Source organism: Bufo bufo, chromosome 1 (genome assembly GCF_905171765.1).
Source record: "Bufo bufo chromosome 1, aBufBuf1.1, whole genome shotgun sequence".
Lineage (NCBI taxonomy): Eukaryota > Metazoa > Chordata > Amphibia > Anura > Bufonidae > Bufo > Bufo bufo.
Window position 1 is genome coordinate 163,205,028 of NC_053389.1, and position 20,704 is coordinate 163,225,731.

The window sequence follows — 20,704 nt, forward strand, 5'->3', positions numbered from 1 at the left end:
TGATCTTCTGCTGTACGAGCGACTGCACGTCTTATTGACATTGCTCATCACTTTGCAAGCAGCATTGACACTAAGCAAGAGTGTCCTAAGTGGCACATCTGTACAGGACCCCCCACGATTGCAGAGGCTACTCAAGCAGAAAGGCTTATCATCCAATGTGTCCAACATGAAGTATATTCGCAAGAGATTCACAATATGTCAAAGGGACTCAACCTATTTAAAGATAGCCCAATATACCAGTTGAATCTAATAATTGATCAGAACAAACTACTTTGAGTTGGTGGCCGCATAGCAAGGTCTAATGTTGTAAGTGAACAGCAAAATCCTCTCATCATTCCAAGACGTCACGACATTACTGCTCTGCTAGTCAGACATTACCATGATCAAGTGCAACACCAAGGCCGTCACTTCACAGAGGGAGCAGTAAGGTCTGCAGGTTTCTGGATAGTCGGGATGAAAAGATGTATATCCTCCATACTCCATAAATGCATCAACTGCCAAAGACTAAGAGGAAAACATCTAAATCAACAGATGGCAGAGCTTCCAACAGACAGATTACGTACTGAACCACCCTTTACCAATGTCTGCATAGACATTTTCGGCTCCTGGACCGTTGTTACATGTAAGACTCATGGCGGAGTCGTTAACAACAAGCGTTGGGCCGCACTATTCACTTGTTTGACCATTCGTGCAGTGCATATCGAAGTTTTAGAATCAATGGACTCTTCTTACTTCCTTAACGCCTTCAGAAGATTTGTTTCCATACGCGGACCTGTAAAGTTACTTAGATCCGACTGCGGGACAAATTTTACAGGAGCAGAGAAGATAGAGAACTACTTCAATGCCAACAAGTGTAAATGGGAATTCAACCCGCCACATTCCTCACATATGGGAGGCTCTTGGGAGCGCATGATTGGGATTTCGAGAAAAATCCTGGACTCTATGCTGCTGGACCACAAATCTTCCCAGCTCACACATGAAGTCTTGGTCACCTTCCTCACTGAGGTGTCTGCCATAATCAATGCGAGACCACTTGTTCCTGTTTCCTCAGACCCAGAGTCTCCAGTATTGTTAACTCCAGCCACCCTTCTAACTCAAAAGATCGGAATAGCCACTATTCCTCGTCAGGACTTTGATTGTTCAAATATTTACAAACACCAATGGAAATGGGTCCAACTTCTTGCTAATGAGTTTTGGAGCAGTTGGAAGATGGAGTACCTTTGCAACCTTCAAAATCGTAGAAAATGACAAGTCAGCAAATCCGACCTACAAGCTGGGGACATAGTTCTCCTGAAAGAAAGGGATGCTCATCGTAACAATTGGCCTATGGGTCTTATTACAAAGACTATTCCAAGTAATGACGGCAAGGTGCGGAAAGCAGAAGTTAAGGTAATGAAAGAAGGCTCTGCAAGACACTACTTCAGACCCATAAACGAGCTGGTACTGCTTCTGCCTAAACAGAAAGATGAACTCCTCCCACCGACCTGATGCAAAGAGAGGTAAGAAGGACTGGTGCATGTTGCTCCCTTCCCCTCTGAAGACAGCCCTTCAAGTCAACTTGATTAAAGGGAGGTAAGAAGGACTGGTGCATGTTGCTGCCTTCCCTTCTGAAGATGGACTCACGGATCTATCTTCCTCATAACTCTGTCAACACTTTAAAGAGCACATCTACAAGTATTGTAGTAATGTTTTACTTGTTGAATTTTTGTTGTTCGTTTTCGTTTTGCAGATGTTCCAGGAGAAGAAACATCTATTATACATGGACTTGAACTAAAGTTTATTATTATTATTATTAGAAATCATAGATTTCGACGGGGAGTGTCATGTTACACATGCATAGTTTGCCTTTTTATTCTCTTCCCCTCCTGCTGTGCTTTCTGCATAGTCTCCTCCCCTCTCTCCCTTGCATTCTGGCTTCACTCTTCATCTCAGCAACATGTATCCTATAAGCTGCTCACACCATGATTTTTTGACCTATCCATTTGTTCATCGGTGTATGATCTGCACAGTTTGGAATAAACTTCTTCACGATCTACAAGGTGTCGTTTGGATCGAGTCATTGTCGGCCAATTCAACAAAAATTTACAGAGAGTTGCAAAAGTTACAGAGATCACACTTTTAATGCTTAGATTGGAGAGGCAGAACACTGAAGGGGTTTTTATATACCTGCTTCCACAAAATACTGATTGAGGGGTGCGATATACCTGCTTCCTCAAAATATTGATTAAGGGGTTCTATATACCCGTTTCCACAAACTACTGATTAAGGGGTGCGATATACCTGCTTGCACAAAATACTGATTAAAGAGCACATCTACAAGTATTGTAGTAATGTTTTACTTGTTGAATTTTTGTTGTTCGTTTTCGTTTTGCAGATGTTCCAGGAGAAGAAACATCTATTATACATGGACTTGAACTAAAGTTTATTATTATTATTAGAAATCATAGATTTCGACGGGGAGTGTCATGTTACACATGCATAGTTTGCCTTTTTATTCTCTTCCCCTCCTGCTGTGCTTTCTGCATAGTCTTCTCCCCTCTCTCCCTTGCATTCTGGCTTCACTCTTCATCTCAGCAACATGTATCCTATAAGCTGCTCACACCATGATTTTTTGACCTATCCATTTGTTCATCGGTGTATGATCTGCACAGTTTGGAATAAACTTCTTCACGATCTACAAGGTGTCGTTTGGATCGAGTCATTGTCGGCCAATTCAACTAAAATTTACAGAGAGTTGCAAAAGTTACAGAGATCACACTTTTAATGCTTAGATTGGAGAGGCAGAACACTGAAGGGGTTTTTATATACCTGCTTCCACAAAATACTGATTGAGGGGTGCGATATACCTGCTTCCTCAAAATATTGATTAAGGGGTTCTATATACCCGTTTCCACAAACTACTGATTAAGGGGTGCGATATACCTGCTTGCACAAAATACTGATTAAGGGGTTTGATATACCTGCTTCCACAAAATACAGATTGAGGGGTGCGATTTACCTGCTTCCACCAAATATTGATTAAGGGGTTCTATATACTTGCTTCCACAAAATACTGATTGAGGGGTGCAATATACCTGCTTCCACAAAATATTGATTAAGAGGTTTGATATACCTGCTTCCACAAAATACTGAATAAGGGGCTTGCTATAACTGCTTCCACAAAATACAGATTAAGGGTTGCGATATACCTGCTTCCACCAAATATTTATTAAGGTGTTCTATATATCTGCTTCCACAAAGTGCTGATTAAGAGGATTGATATACCTGCTTCCACCAAATATTGATTGAGACCTGCGATACACCTGCTTCCACAAAATACTGATTACGGGGATTGATATACCTGCTTCCACCAAATATTGATTGAGGCCTACGATATACCTGATTCCGCAAAATACTGTTTAAGGGGTTTGATATACCTGCTTCCACATAATACAGATTGAGGGGTACGATATACCTGCTTCCACCAAATATTGATTAAGGGGTTCTATATACCTGCTTCAACAAAATACTGATTGAGGGGTGCGATATACCTGCTTTCACAAAATACTGATTAAGGGGTTTGATATTGCGGCTTCCACCAAATACTGATTGAGGCCTTCAATATAACTTCTTCCACAAATACTGCTCTTCTCTAGGGACTTTGGCACAGGGTCATTTTTAAAATTACAGGCAGAGGAAGAGGCAGGCCGTTCCACAGGGGTGATAGGGGTTGAGCAGGTGCACCAGGCCGGAGCCTAAGTGGGAATTTGGAGAAGTTGCGTGCGATTACGTCAAAGGACGCATCAGAGTTGGTTGAGTGGCTCACTCAGCCTTCCGCTTCTGCACCCTCCTCATCCTCTGTATCAGCACCCTCCTCACTCTCTGCTGTGTGCACCCCCAAAGACACCACCAGCACCATAGCCCCCCCCCACTCGAGTCAGAGGAATTATTTTACCATCCATTCCGAGACCTTACCGATGCGCAGCCATTCTTGGCATCGGATGAGAAAGAGGCGGTAGCAACGGCCGCCACCCAGCGGTCTGACGACAGTGCCCAGATCAGCCCAAGGAGGGTGGTCCCCGCTGTTGCTGCCTACTCCGAGATCTCTAATGTCAGTGGTGGTGAAGGTGACGAGGATGACGTGTTGATGTACGTCCTGTGGGTGCCCACAAGAGAGGAAGAGCAATTCAGAGGGAGAGACGGAGCAGCATATAAGGATGAGAAGCAGGCAGAACTCGCGTTGCCCAGGAGACAAAAATCAGACTGCAAATGTATCGAGCGAGCCATCCACCATGTACGATCACATCTTGCGCTCCCAGGACACCGACACATGGCTCTGCAGTGTGGGCTTTTTTTTAACATGTCAGCTGCTGACAATAGCGTTGCCATCTTCAGCCTGTGCTGTCAACGCATAAGTCATGGTAAGCTCAACACTCACCTAGGGACAACTGCCTTAAGAAGGCACCTGGCCTCCCATCACCGAGCCCAGTGGGAGAAACGCCATCAGAACCCACAAAGCCACACTCCTGGCGCTCCATGTCCTGCCCCTTCTCCTCCTCTCCCCTCCCAATTGTCCTCCACTCCACCTTCCACCGTGCCATCGTCACGTTCATCTGGCAGAAGGCAGGCTTCCGTGGCTCAAATGTTCGAGCGTAAAAAGTTGATGATGCCGGATAACCATCTTGCCCAACAGCTGACCGCTGGCTTGTCGGAACTGCTAGCCCGCCAACTAATGCCATATAAACTAGTGGACTTGGAGGTCTTTCGAAAATTTGTGCCGATTGGCACACCGCAATGGAAAGTCCCTGAAAGGAAATATTTCTCCCAGAAGGGCATCCCAGAGCTATATGGCCACGTTCAGCGGCAAGTGGCGTGCCTAGGATATTTGGCACCCGGCAAAGGGTCCTTTCTCTGGCACACCCATCCCCCCCGATACTTGACCACATACCTGTTACATCCAGGGACATTTCCTGTCATGTACACCTTCTCTTTCCTCTTCTCCTCCTCCGTTAAACCACCATGACAAATTCTTTCAGCCACATGTCGTCTCTACAGAGTTTGTAACACAGACACGTTAGATTTCGCAGTTTTTCCATCAAACTCCCCATCCTGGTGTCCCCACAGTGTCATCCTACTGCCACCCCCAATACTGTGCCCGTTGTGCCCCCCAATGCCCCAGGTACTATACTGCTGACAAAATAGTGACCCCAGTAGACATAATTGGGGTCATTTATCAAACTGGTGTAAAGTAAAATTGGATTTCCAAAAGAGCTGTCAAAAATGAAAGGTGGAATCTGATTGGCTGATATGGGCAACTAAGCCAGTTCTACTTTACACCAGTTTGATAAATTACCCCAAATGTCTCTATAGTGTCCACAGCAGTTATAATGTCCCTTAGAGTGTCCTAGTAATAATAACACCCTATATTGTGCTCCAAGTAATAATCCCTGTATAGTGTTCCCAGAAATAATATAATTTCCCCTACAGTGCCTCCCCAATAACAAAGCCCCCCACGCTGCCCCTTATAGTAATTTCCCCCACACTGCCCCATATAGTAATTTCCCCCACACTGCCCCCATAGTAATCCCCCATAGTAATTTGCCCCCCCCACACTGCCTCCATACAGTAATTTCCCCAACACTGCCCCCCCACAGTAATTTTCCCCACACTGCCCCAATATAGTAATTTGCCCCACACAGTAATTCCCCCGACACAGTAATTTCCCACACACTGCCCCCCCACACAGTAATTTCTCTCACACTGCCCCCATATAGTAATTTGCCCCACACAGTAATTTCCCTCACAATGCCCCCATATAGTAATTTGCCCCACACGGTAGTTTTCCCCACACTGCCCCCAGACAGTAGATTCCCCCACACTGCCCCCCACACAGTATTTTCTCCCACACTGTCCCCACACAGTAGTTTCCCCTACACTGCCCCCCCCCACAGTAATTTCTCCCACACTGTCCCCACACAGTAGTTTCCCCTACACTGCCCCCCCACAGTAATTTCTCCCACACTGTCCCCACACAGTAATTTCCCCCACAATGCCCCCACAAAGTACTTTCACCCACGCAGTAGTTTCTCCCACACTACCCCCCACAGTAATTTCCCCCACACTGCCCCCATATAGTAATTTGCCCCACACAGTAATCCCTCCCATAATTATTTGCCCCCACATAGTAAGTAATCCCTCCCATAATTATTTGCCCCCACACAGTATCCCACCATAATATTCCCCCCCCCACATGTCCTCCTGTATGCCCCCCCATGTCGTTCCCCAAAGTTGGCACATAAAATTTGAAAAAAAAGAAAAAGAAAAGAAAGCCTAAAAGCTAAATACTCACCTTCACTTGCAAAGGAGAGGAAGGCGCGCACTTCACTGTGCTGCTGCGTCCCGGCACAGGCGCGCGCGATGACGTCATCACGCACGCCTGCGCACAGGATTTTACTACTGCATAGATCTCAGGCCTACTAGGCCTGAAGCCTATGGCGGTGATCGGCGGCGGGGCAGGGAACTATGCGCTCCTGTGCCCCGCCGCAGTATGTGGGCGTCAGCGCTCCAGCAATGAGCGCTTCCATCTGTATTGATGGAAGCGATTATTGCTTCTGGCACCCCCCTGAGAGCCGGCACCCGGGGCGGACCGCACCCCCCCTCCTTCCCCTGACACTCCACTGGTGCCAAGTTACATCTGACCACAGACACATGGTCTAGCAAACACGGGTAGGGAAGGTGCATTACTTTTACTGCCCACTGGGTGAACCTTCTGACAGCCGTCAAGCATGTAACCCGTGGCATCTGTGTGGATTTGGTGCTACCGCCACGGATTGCATGCAGGCCTGCCTCTTCTTCTCCTCCTCCTACTCCATCCTCTGTCTCCTCCTCCTCGGCTGACTCCTCCTTTTCCACTGCTACAGCCTCTTCCGCTGCACCCCCCAAGCTCCCCAGAACCTATTCGATGTCCCAGGTGAGACGTTGCCATGCTGTGCTGCGGCTGTTGTGCCTAGAAGCTAAGAGCTACACTGATCCTGCACTGCTTTCCGCTCTGCGGTCACAGGCTGATCAGTGGCTAACCCCTCTCAATTTGACAGCTGCTGAGCGCGCTGAAACAGGGCAAAATGACACACGTGCCATGCATGGCACATGTCCTGAACTTAGTCGTGCAGTGATACGTTGCCAAATACCCCAGGATCCAGGACGTCTTGCGGCAGGCCAGGAAAATCTCTGGCCATTTGAAAGAATCTTACACTGCCATGGCTCGCCTTGTTGATGTTAAGCGGTGACACCACCTGCCCGTCAGACTTCTGATTTGTGACAGCCCGACGCGCTAGAACTCCACCATGTATATGCTTGATAAGCTGCTCCAGCAGCAATGTGCGGTTAATGACTTCCTCTACGAACTCTGCAGCAGGAAAGGTTCTGGGGAGCTTGGTTTCTTTTCACCGTCTGCGACGCATGCATACTTCTGCGGCTATTTGATGAGATCACCAAACTGGTCAGTCGCAGCCAGGATCAGTGACATCATACCTTACACCTTCTTTCTGGAGCGTGCTTTGCGTCGTGTCATTGATCAAGCCTTCGAGGAGCAGGAGCTGGAAGATGATGATGTCGCAATGCTGAATGAATTCCCAGGAAGGGCTACTCCATCTGAGACAAGACAGCAGGAGTATGAAGAGGAGTTATAGGGGGATGGTGGCTGGGGGGAGGAGGCAGAGCAAGAAGAGCAGACTTTCAGGGATCCCTGGTGTTGTCCGTGGGGGAGAAGACCGAAGACAACATTCTCCATTGGGGATGAGCAGGAGGAAGGGCAATCCACCGCTTCCAATTTATTGCAAATGGGGACCTTCATGCTCCAGTGTTTGAAGAGGGACTCCCGTATAAAAAGCATAAAGCGCAAGGACCAGTACTGGGTGGCAACGTACTTAGACCCCCGGTACAAACACGAAATGGCAGACATGTTACCAGCATCACAGAGGGCTGTCAAAATGCAGCATTTCCAGGCCTTGCTACGAGAGATGCTGCATTCTGCTATTGCACTTTCTACCCACGGCGAAACAGGTGTGGGTACCAATCCTACCTCGCCTGCAAGAAGAGAGCGGTTTGAAGATTTGTTGGTCACTTCGGATATTAGATCAATCTTGCAGCCAACCCATTGACAGCCGCCCTCTGGATCCAGCCTCAGGGAATGCCTAGACCAACATGTGTCTGACTACATCGGGTTAACAGCCGATGTGGACGCTCTGAGAAGCGAGGAACCCCTGGACTACTGGGTGTGCAGAGTTGACCTGTGGCCAGAGCTGGCACAATTTGCCATGGAACTCTTGGCTTACCCCTCGTTGAGTGTCCTGTCCGAAAGGACGTTCAGTGCAGAAGGGGGGAATCGTGATCGATAAGCGTACTCGCCTAGCTCACAAGAGTGTATGCAGTGACCAGGAACGGGTACGCTGATGCCACTTGTTCAATGGGCCAGGATACAGGTGGATAATAGTCTGTATTGGTCGTGACGCCAATTGCAGTGTGCGCAGTGTACTATCCCAGGGCCCTTCCAAGGTGTTATAATGCACGTCCCAGATTAGGAATGCCAGAGTGGTGTAATGGCTTATAATGTCTCTGTAGAGTAGTGGTAATTGTGTCAATGGTGTCTCCTACCTGGGTACTCCTGGCTCACTTGCAATAAATTTTAGTGTAATGATAGTAGGAGTAATAGAGGAATTTTGCAGTAGAAATTATGTCCAGACCTTTACATGAAGTTCAAACTTTTCTTTACTGAAGATAACTTGTATCCAAGCAGTATACAGTTTTGGTCTCTGGTCTGCTTCAGCAGAAACTTCATCTGCGTTCCCCTGGTGACTTTCTGTGGCAGGACTTGGAACTGCAGCTTCACCTTCTTCTGGAGGATCCTCTGTAGGCCTGGGCCTTTTACTTGTAGGTGACAGGATCTCTGGAGCTCCGGATACGGTGATGGCTCTGGAGTGCGTGAAGCAGTATTAGTGGACCCCTCACTGATGGGTAGGTCACTTTCAGTGGCTGCCGGATCTGATAGAGTCATAATCAGGTGTGCTGTCTTCAGCAGGCGGCTGAGAAGAAGACTTGGAGGCTTCATACAATTCCCTTTCTCTGTGCTCTTTTTCCTCCACAATTTCTTTATATGTTTTTATGCGTTTTCTTTTTTCTGACAAGTCATCTTCTCCACTAAACATCCTCTCCATCTTTTTCCGTTCTTCCGATCTCTTTAGGAAGTCCTATAATGTACTCCACCTGCAGGCTTTCCATCGGGCAAGGTCATCCTGCCAGGTGACCTCCTCATCACTGCTGGAACTGTTGAGGAACACAAAAGGGCGCTCCTGCATCTTGTAGTTTAGGCTAGCTGTTGTGATGGAGCTCTACTGACCTCTTGTGGCGGTTCCTGGTACTGTCTGGGTAGTGAGGCTGGTCAAAGCTATGGTGAGCTGCTGTACATCTGGAACTCCTTCCGGGGCAGAAGGGCTCAGACCTCCTGGCTATTTTGGCTCTGGCAAAGGTATCGCTAGTGGTAGTGACGGCAGGGAAGGAGCGTTCTCTCTGGGCAGCGGAGTGGGAGCTCCAGCCGCCTCCACCGTGCCAACCGGAGTGATGAGGGACACCTTACGGACCTCCCTGGGTAGGACGTATCCCTGTACTCTGGGACTAAAAGTCAATACTAAGTTATTTATTTGCCCCACCTGTAGAGTTGAGGCCGCAGAGAGTTTAGGGATCACTATGGGGACCTCCCGTGGTCTGGTGACATGTTCCGGGACCACCGGGCGGGGTGTAGAGGCAGCTGCGGGCTGGACCTGGGCCTCAGGGAATGGGTTGGTTACTACCTGAGGTTGCGGCCGGGTGGCCGGTTCCAGTGCCTCATCCTGCTGTGCTGCTGTCATTGCGGATATGGTCGTGGCTTGAACCAGTGCTGTCGCACTGGTCCCTGGGCCATAGCTGTCTACTTCGGGGACTTCTCAGTCAGAGTTGTCAACTCCGCGGAAGTGGGCTTCAGTGCGGTGGCCATATTGGTTTCCAGGGTGGCGGACATCTTTCTTGCTTCCTCTGTCATGATGAGTGCAGGAAGTGAGGGTGGAGCCTGAGGGGAGGAGTCTTCGCACCCTGGGCTTGCAGTGCAGAGTTCTTGGTGGGCAGGATTTAGGTTTCCCACTTCTAGAGGGGCGTAGTTAGCCTTTTCGCGCTCCTGAGAGGGCGTTCCTTGGTTTGCCCGGTTCTGACGGTTATGAAGAAGCGGCGCCATTACAGAAATATGGCGAATTAACCCTTGGAGTGCTGGCGCGCACGGTTTAGCGCCTTTTTTCACCGCAATAAAAACAATAAAGTAAATTTTCAGGGGTTTCACACGGTTCCTAGGGCTTATAGCAATGCTAGACACACAATCGGATCCTGTTGTAGCAGTGATAGGCACACAATCCGATCCTGTTAGGCACACAATTCGATCCTGATCGTGACGCCAAAAATGCAGTGACCAGGAACGGGTACGCTGACGCCACTTGTGCAATGGGCAAGGATACGGGTGGATAATAGTCTGTATTTGTCGTGACGCCAATTGCAGCGTTCGCAGTGTAATATCCCAGGACCCTTTCAAGGTGTTATAACGCACGTCCAAGATTAGGAATGCCAGAGTGGTGTAATGGCCTATAATATCTCTGTAGAGTAGTGGTAATTGTGTCAACGGTGTCTCCTACCTGGGTACGGCTGGACTCCTGGTTCACTTGCAATAAATTTGAGTGTAGTGATAGTAGAAGTAATAGAGGAATTTTACAGCAGAAATGATGTCCAGACATTTAGATGAAGTTCTTTACTGAAGATAACTTGTATCCAAGCAGTATACAGCTTTGGTCTCTGGTCCCAGCAGGTTTTAGCAATGATTGGCAGGAATAAATGCTTCTGCTTGATATGTGGGGAGCTTGCAGGATAAGACGTCTGCTTGGAAGCTCTGTAACTGTGGCAGGAATTAATCTTCTGCACTTCTCTGTAACTTCTGCTTTGTGGATACAGACTAGCTGAGGAGGAAAGGCTTCTCCTAGGTCTCTGGACTTGACTCACAGATAGATTCTCAGGGGATGCTTACTTCCTGGAACTCTGGAGGTTGTCTGCAATTTTCTGCTTCTTCATCCAGCTGATGCTGAAGTTGCTCAGGCTGGGTATATGATCAGATCTCAGCCGAGACAAGATCCTTGCTGTCTTCCCTATGCAGGGGATCTTCGAAAGGCTATCACACAGCCTTCCCCTAGTTGCAGGATGTGGAAACAGCCCACTTGGCTCACAGAGGGGAAGCTAAGCTGGAATAATCTATTCCAGCCTAAATACACTAAACTGGGCCTTGTACTTGCCAATGTTGCTGCCACCTACTGGTAACCAGGAAAATTACAAGTACAATGGAATTTAACATGGTTTTATATGCACATTTGTGAAGACATAATATAAATTACATCAGATGACATTATAAAGGCTCTTAGAAGATAGTAACAGGGTAGAGGCGTGTTGTAACACAACTCTGGGGTGTTACATGTGGACTACCTCACATTTCTAAAAATGAATGAGGCATGGATCTCGGCGGAATTCAACACCTGTGATGACCATGTGTAATTGAATTTCCTGATGCCAGCCCACACATATCTGCCACCACCCAGAACAAAGAATGGTCCTTGTCTTTTGTATATACAGCGGCATAAAAGGCCTTTTCTGTCAGGTGAATGCCTACTTTTTGGGGCCTCTACTCCAGTGGCCTACAGTAAAATTGTTATGCAGTGACCACCTAATGTACCACCAGCCACATAATCACTTGTTCTTTTCTGTCAGGTGGATGCCTTATTTTTGGGGCCTGTACTCCACTGGCCTACAGTAAAATTGTTATTCAGTGACCGCCTAATGTACCTCCTGCAACATAATCACTTGTTATTTTCTGTCAGGTGAATGCCTAATATTTGGGGCCTGTACTCCAGTGGCCTAAAATAAAAAAATTTTAGGCTCAGCAGGGCACATTTTTGAGAGTTTCCCTTTAAGACGCATAAAAATGGCCCCTGATTAAAATACATATTTTTTGTGGGAATTTTTGCCATTGATCCCCCTCTGGTATGTCACTATCCATGTTGTGGGACTATTTGTGCACTTCTAGTAAGTATTTGGTGGCTGCAAATATGATCTGAAGATTTTTCAGGTTTGCCTGCCATTAAATTCAATGGAGTCCGCCACGAACGCGCGGTTCACGAATATTTGATCGCGAACACGCGTTCGCGAATTGTCCCGGATGATGTTCGTCCATCACTAATCTCCACTACTATATATTAACCTCCACCACTATATATTAAGCTGCACCACTACATACTACCCTCTACACCCACAAACTATCTTCCACCACTATAAGCAAACCTCTAGCAATATACACTCCTCTCCACCACTATATTCTAACCTCCACTACTACTACCATCTACCACTATATATTATAGCTACTTATAGACATCAGATGAGTGATAGATTTTTTTAAGGGGTTGTACAGGTCAGGATTAGAAAAGATGGTTAAAATAGCACCACCAGCTGTCCACAGGATGTGTATGGTATTGCAGCTAAATCCCATACTCTTCGTGGGGCTGAGTTGCAATAGCAGACATAACCTGCAGACAGATGCGGCACTGTTTCTATAATAGAGAAACCATGTTTTTTATTATGTAGAACCCTTTAAGCCCACAAAAGTCTTACAGGGTACCAAAATCGATATTTCAAAACACTGTATAAGCTACATTTGTGTGGATGAAATTGGAGCAGTTATAGTTCATATCCAAGGCAATAATAGCACAGAACAGCAGGGGCTACAGTAGGCTGAGTTTTACAATCTGCGGATGGATGCTGAGCGGAGTTGTCACCATTCACCTTCACACCACTCTGTTTTCAGAAAAAACAACTACACCAACAAAAGGAATACGCCAAAGTGATCCAAGAGCAAATCCGCAACAAACCGGTGAAGCCGCGAGAAATCCAAGTCATGCACAACGACAAGAATAAGAGCATGAGGCAAAAGGTGCAATGCATTAACATCCATAATCCAGATGGTTCTATCATTAAGCTGACATTGCTAATCACTTATCAGTAGTAGTAGTAGTAGTAGTAATAGACTTTTGTGATTATTATGTTATTATTGGCATTATTATTATTTCTATTATTATTTGGGTAATTAGGGTTGGTATTATGCAATTACTAACATCTCGCCTATCATACTGTGCTCTATATAATGGTTCCCCCTCCTCAACCCTTTCACTGTTAGGCCTCATGCACACTACCATTGTGTGCATCCGCGTCCGTGGTTCCGTTTTCCGTTTTTTTTTTCGTGGACCCATTGACTTTCAATGGGTCCGTGGAAAAATCGGAAAATGCACCGTTTGGCAGCCGCATCCGTGATCCGTGTTTCCTGGCCGTGAAAAAAATATGACCTGTCCAATTTTTTTCATGGTCAACGGTTCGCGGACCCATTCAAGTCAATGGGTCCGTGAAAAATCACGGATGCACACAAGATTGTCATCCGGGTCCGTGATCCGTGTCCATTTTTTTCTATCATTTCAATGGCAAACTTGGCTTAGATTTCTTTTTAATTTTTCATGTCCATGGATCCTCCAAAAATGAAGGAAGACCCACGAACGAAAAAACGGTCACGGATCACGGACCAACGGAACCCCGTTTTGCGGACCGTGAAAAAATACTGTCGTGTGCATGAGGCCTTACAGTAATGTTTCCACATTGTAGCAGCAGATAGTTGTCCGACTTTACTCAGGTGTTAGGTGTATATGTCAACTTAGCTTCTCCTAGGTTAGGAAAGATGATTTTTATACCGTATTTCTGTTCTACAGTTTTCACTGGTCCCTCTAGAGCAGGGATGCCCAACCTGCGTCCCTCCAGCTGTTGCAAAACTATAACTCCTAGCATTAAAAAAAAATATATAAAGAGTTCACCACTGCATTTCTTGATGTCAAATCGGCTTCGCTGACCTCAGTGTGATGCAGGTAAAATCACTCTGAATCAGTCTTTATACAAAAGGTGGTCGCACTGCCAAGTATACATCTCAATTCACAAGCTCAAGAGAAGCGGCAATCTTCTTTGACACAACTAACACATCTGAGTCCCGCTGGATAGTAGCCTTTTCTCAAAGCAACCATCAATAAAATCGTGAATAACACGCCTTAAATAATCATAAAATCAGGTCCATCAAACACAATGCCCGACCTAGGTTTCGCCGATAAGGCTTCCTCAGGGGCAATTTTATTGAAGGTTGCATTGAGAAAAGGCTACTATCCAGCGGGACTTAGGTGTGTTGGTTGTGTCAAAGAAGATTGCCGCTTCACTTGAGCTTGTGAATTGAGACGTATACCTGGCAGCGCGACCACCATTTGCATAAATAACTCCTAGCATGCCCGGAAAGCCTACAGCTATCAGCCTACAGCCGAGCATGATGGGAATTGTAGTTTTACAACAGCTGGAGTGCCGCAGATTGAGCATCTCTGCTCTAGCGCATGCCAGGAGAGTTCATCAGCATAAGGGCTCATGCACACAACAGTATTTTGCGTTCCATATACGGACCGTATTTTGATTCCGTATATGGTCCGTATACGGAACCATTCATTTCAATGGGTCCGCAAAAGATGCGGGCAGCACTCTGTGTGCTGTCGGCATCCGTTGCTCCGTTCCGTGACCCCGCAAAAATTATGAGACATGTCCTATTCTTGTCCGTTTTGCGGACAAAAATAGGCATCTCTATAATGGGCCTCTTGTTCCGTTCCGCAAATTGCGGTAGGCACATGGGCGGCATACATTTTTTTGCGGATTCGGAATTTGCGGACCGCAAAAACTGCACGGTCGGTGAATGAGCCCTAAGGGTCCATTTACACGTCCGTAGTGTATTGCGGATCCGCAATACACCTGGTCGACACCCCCCCCATAGAACTGCCTATTCTTGTCCGCAATTGCGGACAAGAATAGGACATGTTCTATTTTTTTGCAGAGCCGTGGCCCGGAAGTTCGGGGCCGAAGACCGGAAGTTCGGGTCCGCGCTCCGGAAATGCGGATGCGGAGAGCACATAGTGTGCTCTCTGCATTTCTTCCTGCCCCATAGAGAATGAATGGGTCCGCACCCGTTCCCGATATTGCGGAATGGATGCGGACCCATTTGCGGACGTGTGAATGGACCCTAAAGCTGGCCATACACATTAGATTAATAGCAGCCAAACCTGTCAATTTTGTATGGATCAGCTGACGCCCAAACTCTCCTTCAGCTTCACATCGCGGGAGAGTAGAATTGGACAGTTGTATTTCAACATGCTCAATACTTTTGTTCTCTGGGAGATCAGCCACCGCCAAAGGCTATAAGTAACTTAGGTTGATTTCACACTTAGGCTACTTTCACACTTGCGTTAGGAGCGGATCCGTCTGGTGTCTGTACAGACGGATCCGCTCCTATAATGCAAACGCTTGCATCCGTTCAGAACGGATCCGTTTGCATAACTGAAAACGGAAAAATCAGATCCGACAGTATATTCTAACACAGAGGCGTTCCCATGGTGATGGGGACGCTTCAAGTTAGAATATACAAAAAAAACTGTGTACATGACTGCCCCCTGCCTCCCCCCCCTGTTTTTAACTCATTGGTGGCCAGTGCGGCTGGCCCCCCTCCCCCCCCCTGTTTTTAACTCATTGGTGGCCAGTGCGGCCGGCCCCCCTCCCCCGTTTTTAACTCATAGGTGGCCAGTGCGGCCGCCCCCCCCCTGTTTTTAATTCATTGGTGGCCAGTGTGGCCGCCCCCCCCCCCCAATTAAAATGACCGACCCCCCATCAATCGCTGGGACTCCAATCGGTAACCATGGCAACCAGGACGCTACTGCATTCCTGGCTGCCATGGTTACGTAGCAATTTTAGAAGCATTATACTTACCTGCGATGTCTGTGACCGGCCGGGCGCTCCTCCTACTGGTAAGTGAAAGGTCTGTGCTATAAGCAATGCACCGCACAGACCTTTCACTTACCAGTAGGAGGAGCGCCCGGCCGGTCACAGACAGCGCAGGTAAGTATAATGCTTCTAAAATTGCTACGTAACCATGGCAGCCAGGAATGCAGTAGCGTCCTGGTTGCCATGGTTACCGATCGGATTCCCAGCGATTAAACTGGGACTCCGATCGGAACTCTCCGCTGCCACCAATGATGGGGGGTCGGTCATTTTAATTGGGGGGGGAGGGGGGGCCGGCCGCACTGGCCACCAATGAATTAAAAACAGGGGAAGGAGGGAGGGGGGGCCGGCCGCACTGGCCACCAATGAGTTAAAAACAGGGGGGGAGGGGGGGACCGGCCGCACTGGCCACCAATGAGTTAAAAACAGGGGAACGGGGAGGTGGGCCGGCCGCACTAGCCACCAATGAGTTAAAAACAGGGGGGGGAGGGGGGGCGGCCGCACTGGCCACCAATGAGTTAAAACAGGGGGGGGGGCGGCCGCACTGGCCACCAATGAGTTAAAAACAGGGGGGGAGGGGGGCCGGCCGCACTGGCCACCAATGAGTTAAAAACGGGGGGAGGGGGGCCGGCCATGGTTACCGATCGGATTCCCAGCGATTAAACTGGGACTCCGATCGGAACTCTCCGCTGCCACCAATGATGGGGGGTCGGTCATTTTAATTGGGGGGGGAGGGGGGGCCGGCCGCACTGGCCACCAATGAGTTAAAAACAGGGGGGAGGAGGGGGGGCCGGCCGCACTGGCCACCAATGAGTTAAAAACAGGGGGGGGGCGGCCGCACTGGCCACCAATGAGTTAAAACAGGGGGGGAGGGGGGGCCAGCCGCACTGGCCACCAATGAGTTAAAAACAGGGGGGGGAAGGGGGCCGGCCGCACTGGCCACCAATGAGTTAAAACAGGGGGGGGGGGCGGCCGCACTGGCCACCAATGAGTTAAAAACAGGGGGGGAGGGGGGCCGGCCGCACTGGCCACCAATGAGTTAAAAACGGGGGGAGGGGGGCCGGCCGCACTGGCCACCAATGAGTTAAAAACAGGGGGGGAGGGGGGGCCGGCCGCACTGGCCACCAATGAGTTAAAAACGGGGGGGGGAGGGAGGGGGGGTGGTCTGCCCCCTGCTGCCTGGCAGCACCTGCCAGGCAGCAGGGGGAAGTCATGTACACAGTTCTTTTAGTATATTCTAACTTGAAGCGTCCCCATCACCATGGGAACGCCTCTGTGTTAGAATATACTGTCGGATCTGAGTTTCACGATCTAACTCAAATCCAATGGTATATTCTAACATAGAGGCGTTCCCATGGTGATGGGGACGCTTCAAGTTAAAATATACCATCGGATTGGAGAAAACTCCGATCTGATGGTATATTAATAGGGACTCCTGACTTTACATTGAAAGTCAATGGGGGACGGATCCGTTTGCAATTGCACCATATTGTGTCAACGTCAAACGGATCCGTCCCTATTGACTTGCATTGTAAGTCTGGACGGATCCGTTTGCCTCCGCACGGCCAGGTGGACACGAAAACGCTGCAAGCTGCGTTCGGGTGTCCGCCTGCTGAGTGGAACGGAGGCCAAACGGTGCCAGACTGATGCATTCTGAGCGGATCCGCATCCACTCAGAATGCATTGGGGCAGTACGGATCCGTTCGGGGCCGCTTGTGAGAGCCTTCAAACGGAACTCACAAGTGGAACCCCGAACGCAAGTGTGAAAGTAGCCTTATTTGGTCAATTTTTTCGATCAGTTATTGCAAGCCAATATCAGGTGCAGAATAGGTGCAAATCAAATCATTACACTGGATCTTAGAGTAGGCTTCACTTCTGGTTTTGGCTCACAATGGATAACTGATCAAATAACTAAGGTGTGAACTCAGCCTTAGGCCTATTGCACACGACCGTATGGCTTTTTCAGTGTTTTGCGGTCCGTTTTTCATGGATCCGTTGTTCCTTTGTTTTTTGTTTCCGTTGTGTTTCCGTTTTTGTTCCGTTTTTCCGTTCCGTTTTTCCGTATGGCATATACAGTATACAGTAATTACATAGATAAAATTGGGCTGGGCATAACATTTTCAATAGATGGTTCAGCAAAAAACGGAACGGAAACGGAAGACATACGGATGCATTTCTGTATGTGTTCAGTTTTTTTTGCAGACCCATTGACTTGAATGGAGCCACGGAACGTGATTTGCGGGCAATAATAGGACATGTTCTATGTTAAAACGGAACGGAAAAACGGAAATACGGAAACGGAATGCATACGGAGTACATTCCGTTTTTTTGCGGAACCATTGAAATGAATGGTTCCGAATACGGACCGTATACGGACCGTATACAGAACGCAAAAAGTGGCCAGTAAACGGGGAAAAAAAACGGCCGTGTGCAGGAGGCCTTATGCTTCATTTCCACAGTCAGTGTTCGGTCAGTGATTTCCATCATTGATTTTGAGCCAAAACCAGGTGCGGCTCTAAACACAGAACAGGCGCAGATCTTTCCCTAAGGCCTCCTGCACACAACCATTTTTTTCCCCCGTTTACTGGCCGTTTTTTGCGTTCCGTATACGGAACCATTCATTTCAATGGTTCCGCAAAAAAAAACGGAATGTACTCCGTATGCATTCCGTCTCCGTATTTCCGTTTTTACGTTCCGTTTAAAGATAGAACATGTCCTATTATTGCCCGCAAATCACGTTCCGTGGCTCCATTCAAATCAATGGGTCCGCAAAAAAAAAAGGAACACATACGGAAATGCATCCGTATGTCTTCCGTTTCCATTCCGTTTTTTGCGGAACCATCTATTGAAAATGTTATGCCCAGCCCAATTTTATCTATGTAATTACTGTATACTGTATATGCCATACGGAAAAACAGAACGGAAAAACGGAACAGAAACGGAAACACAACGGAAACAAAAAACGGAACAACGGATCCGTGAAAAACGGACCGCGAAACACTGAAAAAGCCATACGGTTGTGTGCAGGAGGCCTAATACCTTATTTCTGTGGAGGCTCTAATCCTGATTTTGGCTCACAATCACTGATGGAAATCACTGACCAAAACACGGACGTGTGAATGAGACTTTACTCCCCTCTCCCAGCAGAGTTTTTATATGCATGGGGGATTTATGACATCTATTGAGATGTATTGGCAGTTTTACACTACGTAGAAGAGCTTCTTTACTTTTTGACACTGTGCAGAGTATAGCAGCTGTTGCTTAAAATGTATACTGCTATGAGTTTTACCATGGCTAAGAGTATGTGATGGTAACGGCCATGTCGGAGTCTTCCAGTCAGATCTAATTTGTCATGAAGATTTGCGGGATGTTAGTAAGGGCTCATGCACATGAACTTATTTTTTATCCGCATACAATCCACTTCAGACCCATTCACCTCAATGGGGCCATCAAAGATGCAGACAGCACACCGTGTGCTGTCCGCATCTGTATGTCCATGCCATGGCACCTGCAAAAATATAGAACATCTATTCTTGTCCGCATTATGGACAAGGATAGAACTGTTCTATTATGGCCGGGACGTTCCGTTCCACAAAATGCAGAAGGTACACTGCTGTCATCTGTGATTTGTGGACCGCAGAACAGGCAACGGAAGTGTGCATGAGCGCTAAATCACATAAATATCCATCAACCTTGAGAGACCACATGATTTCAACAAAGCTTCATCTTGTTGTGTGTTTGTTTATTGAAGAGCTTGGAATACGCCAAGAACGTCCCTCGGCCGCAGCCTGTACCTAAAGTGTCCAACGAGAAAAGAGCAGACATCTCGGAGAAACGAGCGATGAGTTATGACTCCCTGTTCCCACACATGAAGATACTAGAAGATCTGCACGCCAGACATGAAAAGGAGAAGATGGCGGTGGCTGCCCTGAATGCCCTCCATATACTATAAGTTGCCTGTGACATATACAATGCCACTCGTCTGAAAACCAATGGCAGAAAATGCCTTGTTAGATTATATTGTCTGACACTCCCACGCTCCAAAAAATAAACAGATTGGGTGGGGCTGACAACCATGAAACGAGAAATCTGCTTGGACTTTTGGATGGTGTTCTCCTCTCCTAGACAGAAGACCATCATCACTATGGACATCTGAATGAAGGATCTACTGCAATGCATTGTGCTCCCAAACTTTCAAACCAAGAGAACGTCACTTTTGAGTTTTGCCCTGTTGTATGAGTGAGTGATAGATGGACACCTTCCCTTAAATGTGCAAAATAAAAATATAAAATATCTGCGTGTTTACATATCATATCTCACATATTCGATTTTTTTCAGTTAGTTTTTAGTATAACTATTGGAAAAAATCTGCTTCTGTGAGGAAACTATTATTTCATCCCGAGATTACAACCACCCTGAAATCCAGCAGTGCAGATATGAGGTGGCCGGTGAGAGTTGCTGTGCATGCGTGCCTTCTACAGTCCCAGCCACCAAAATGTGCAAGCACGACCACCACCCTGGATTGCAGGGTGGTCATAACCCCTGGAAATGAGCAGTGTATAATGTGATGGCAAAATGAGTCAAGCCAGAAAAGGAGGCAATATGGACAATCATAATACATTAGTAAGTGCCTTGTATTAACTTTATCTACGTGATAAATGCCACTTAATGAAGTGAGACAACCTCTTTAAATCAAATAAACAGATATATAATAGGATAAAAAGATCAGTATATAGGAACATATTGATGGTTTCCGTGGAGTAACAGGATATAA

The 20,704-nt window shown here is 47.4% G+C and overlaps 1 protein-coding gene across 1 annotated transcript in view; it reads left to right on the forward strand.

The window, feature by feature from the left end:
* JHY (junctional cadherin complex regulator) overlaps positions 1-20,157 on the forward strand; it is a 135,030-nt gene extending 114,873 nt beyond the window's left edge. Inside the window, exons 7-8 of the mRNA XM_040431396.1 lie at positions 12,896-13,021; positions 19,682-20,157. Coding sequence (XP_040287330.1) covers positions 12,896-13,021; positions 19,682-19,882 — 327 coding nt within the window. The 3' untranslated portion in view covers positions 19,883-20,157. The remainder of the gene's footprint in view (positions 1-12,895; positions 13,022-19,681) is intronic.
* The last annotated feature ends 547 nt before the right edge of the window (positions 20,158-20,704 follow it).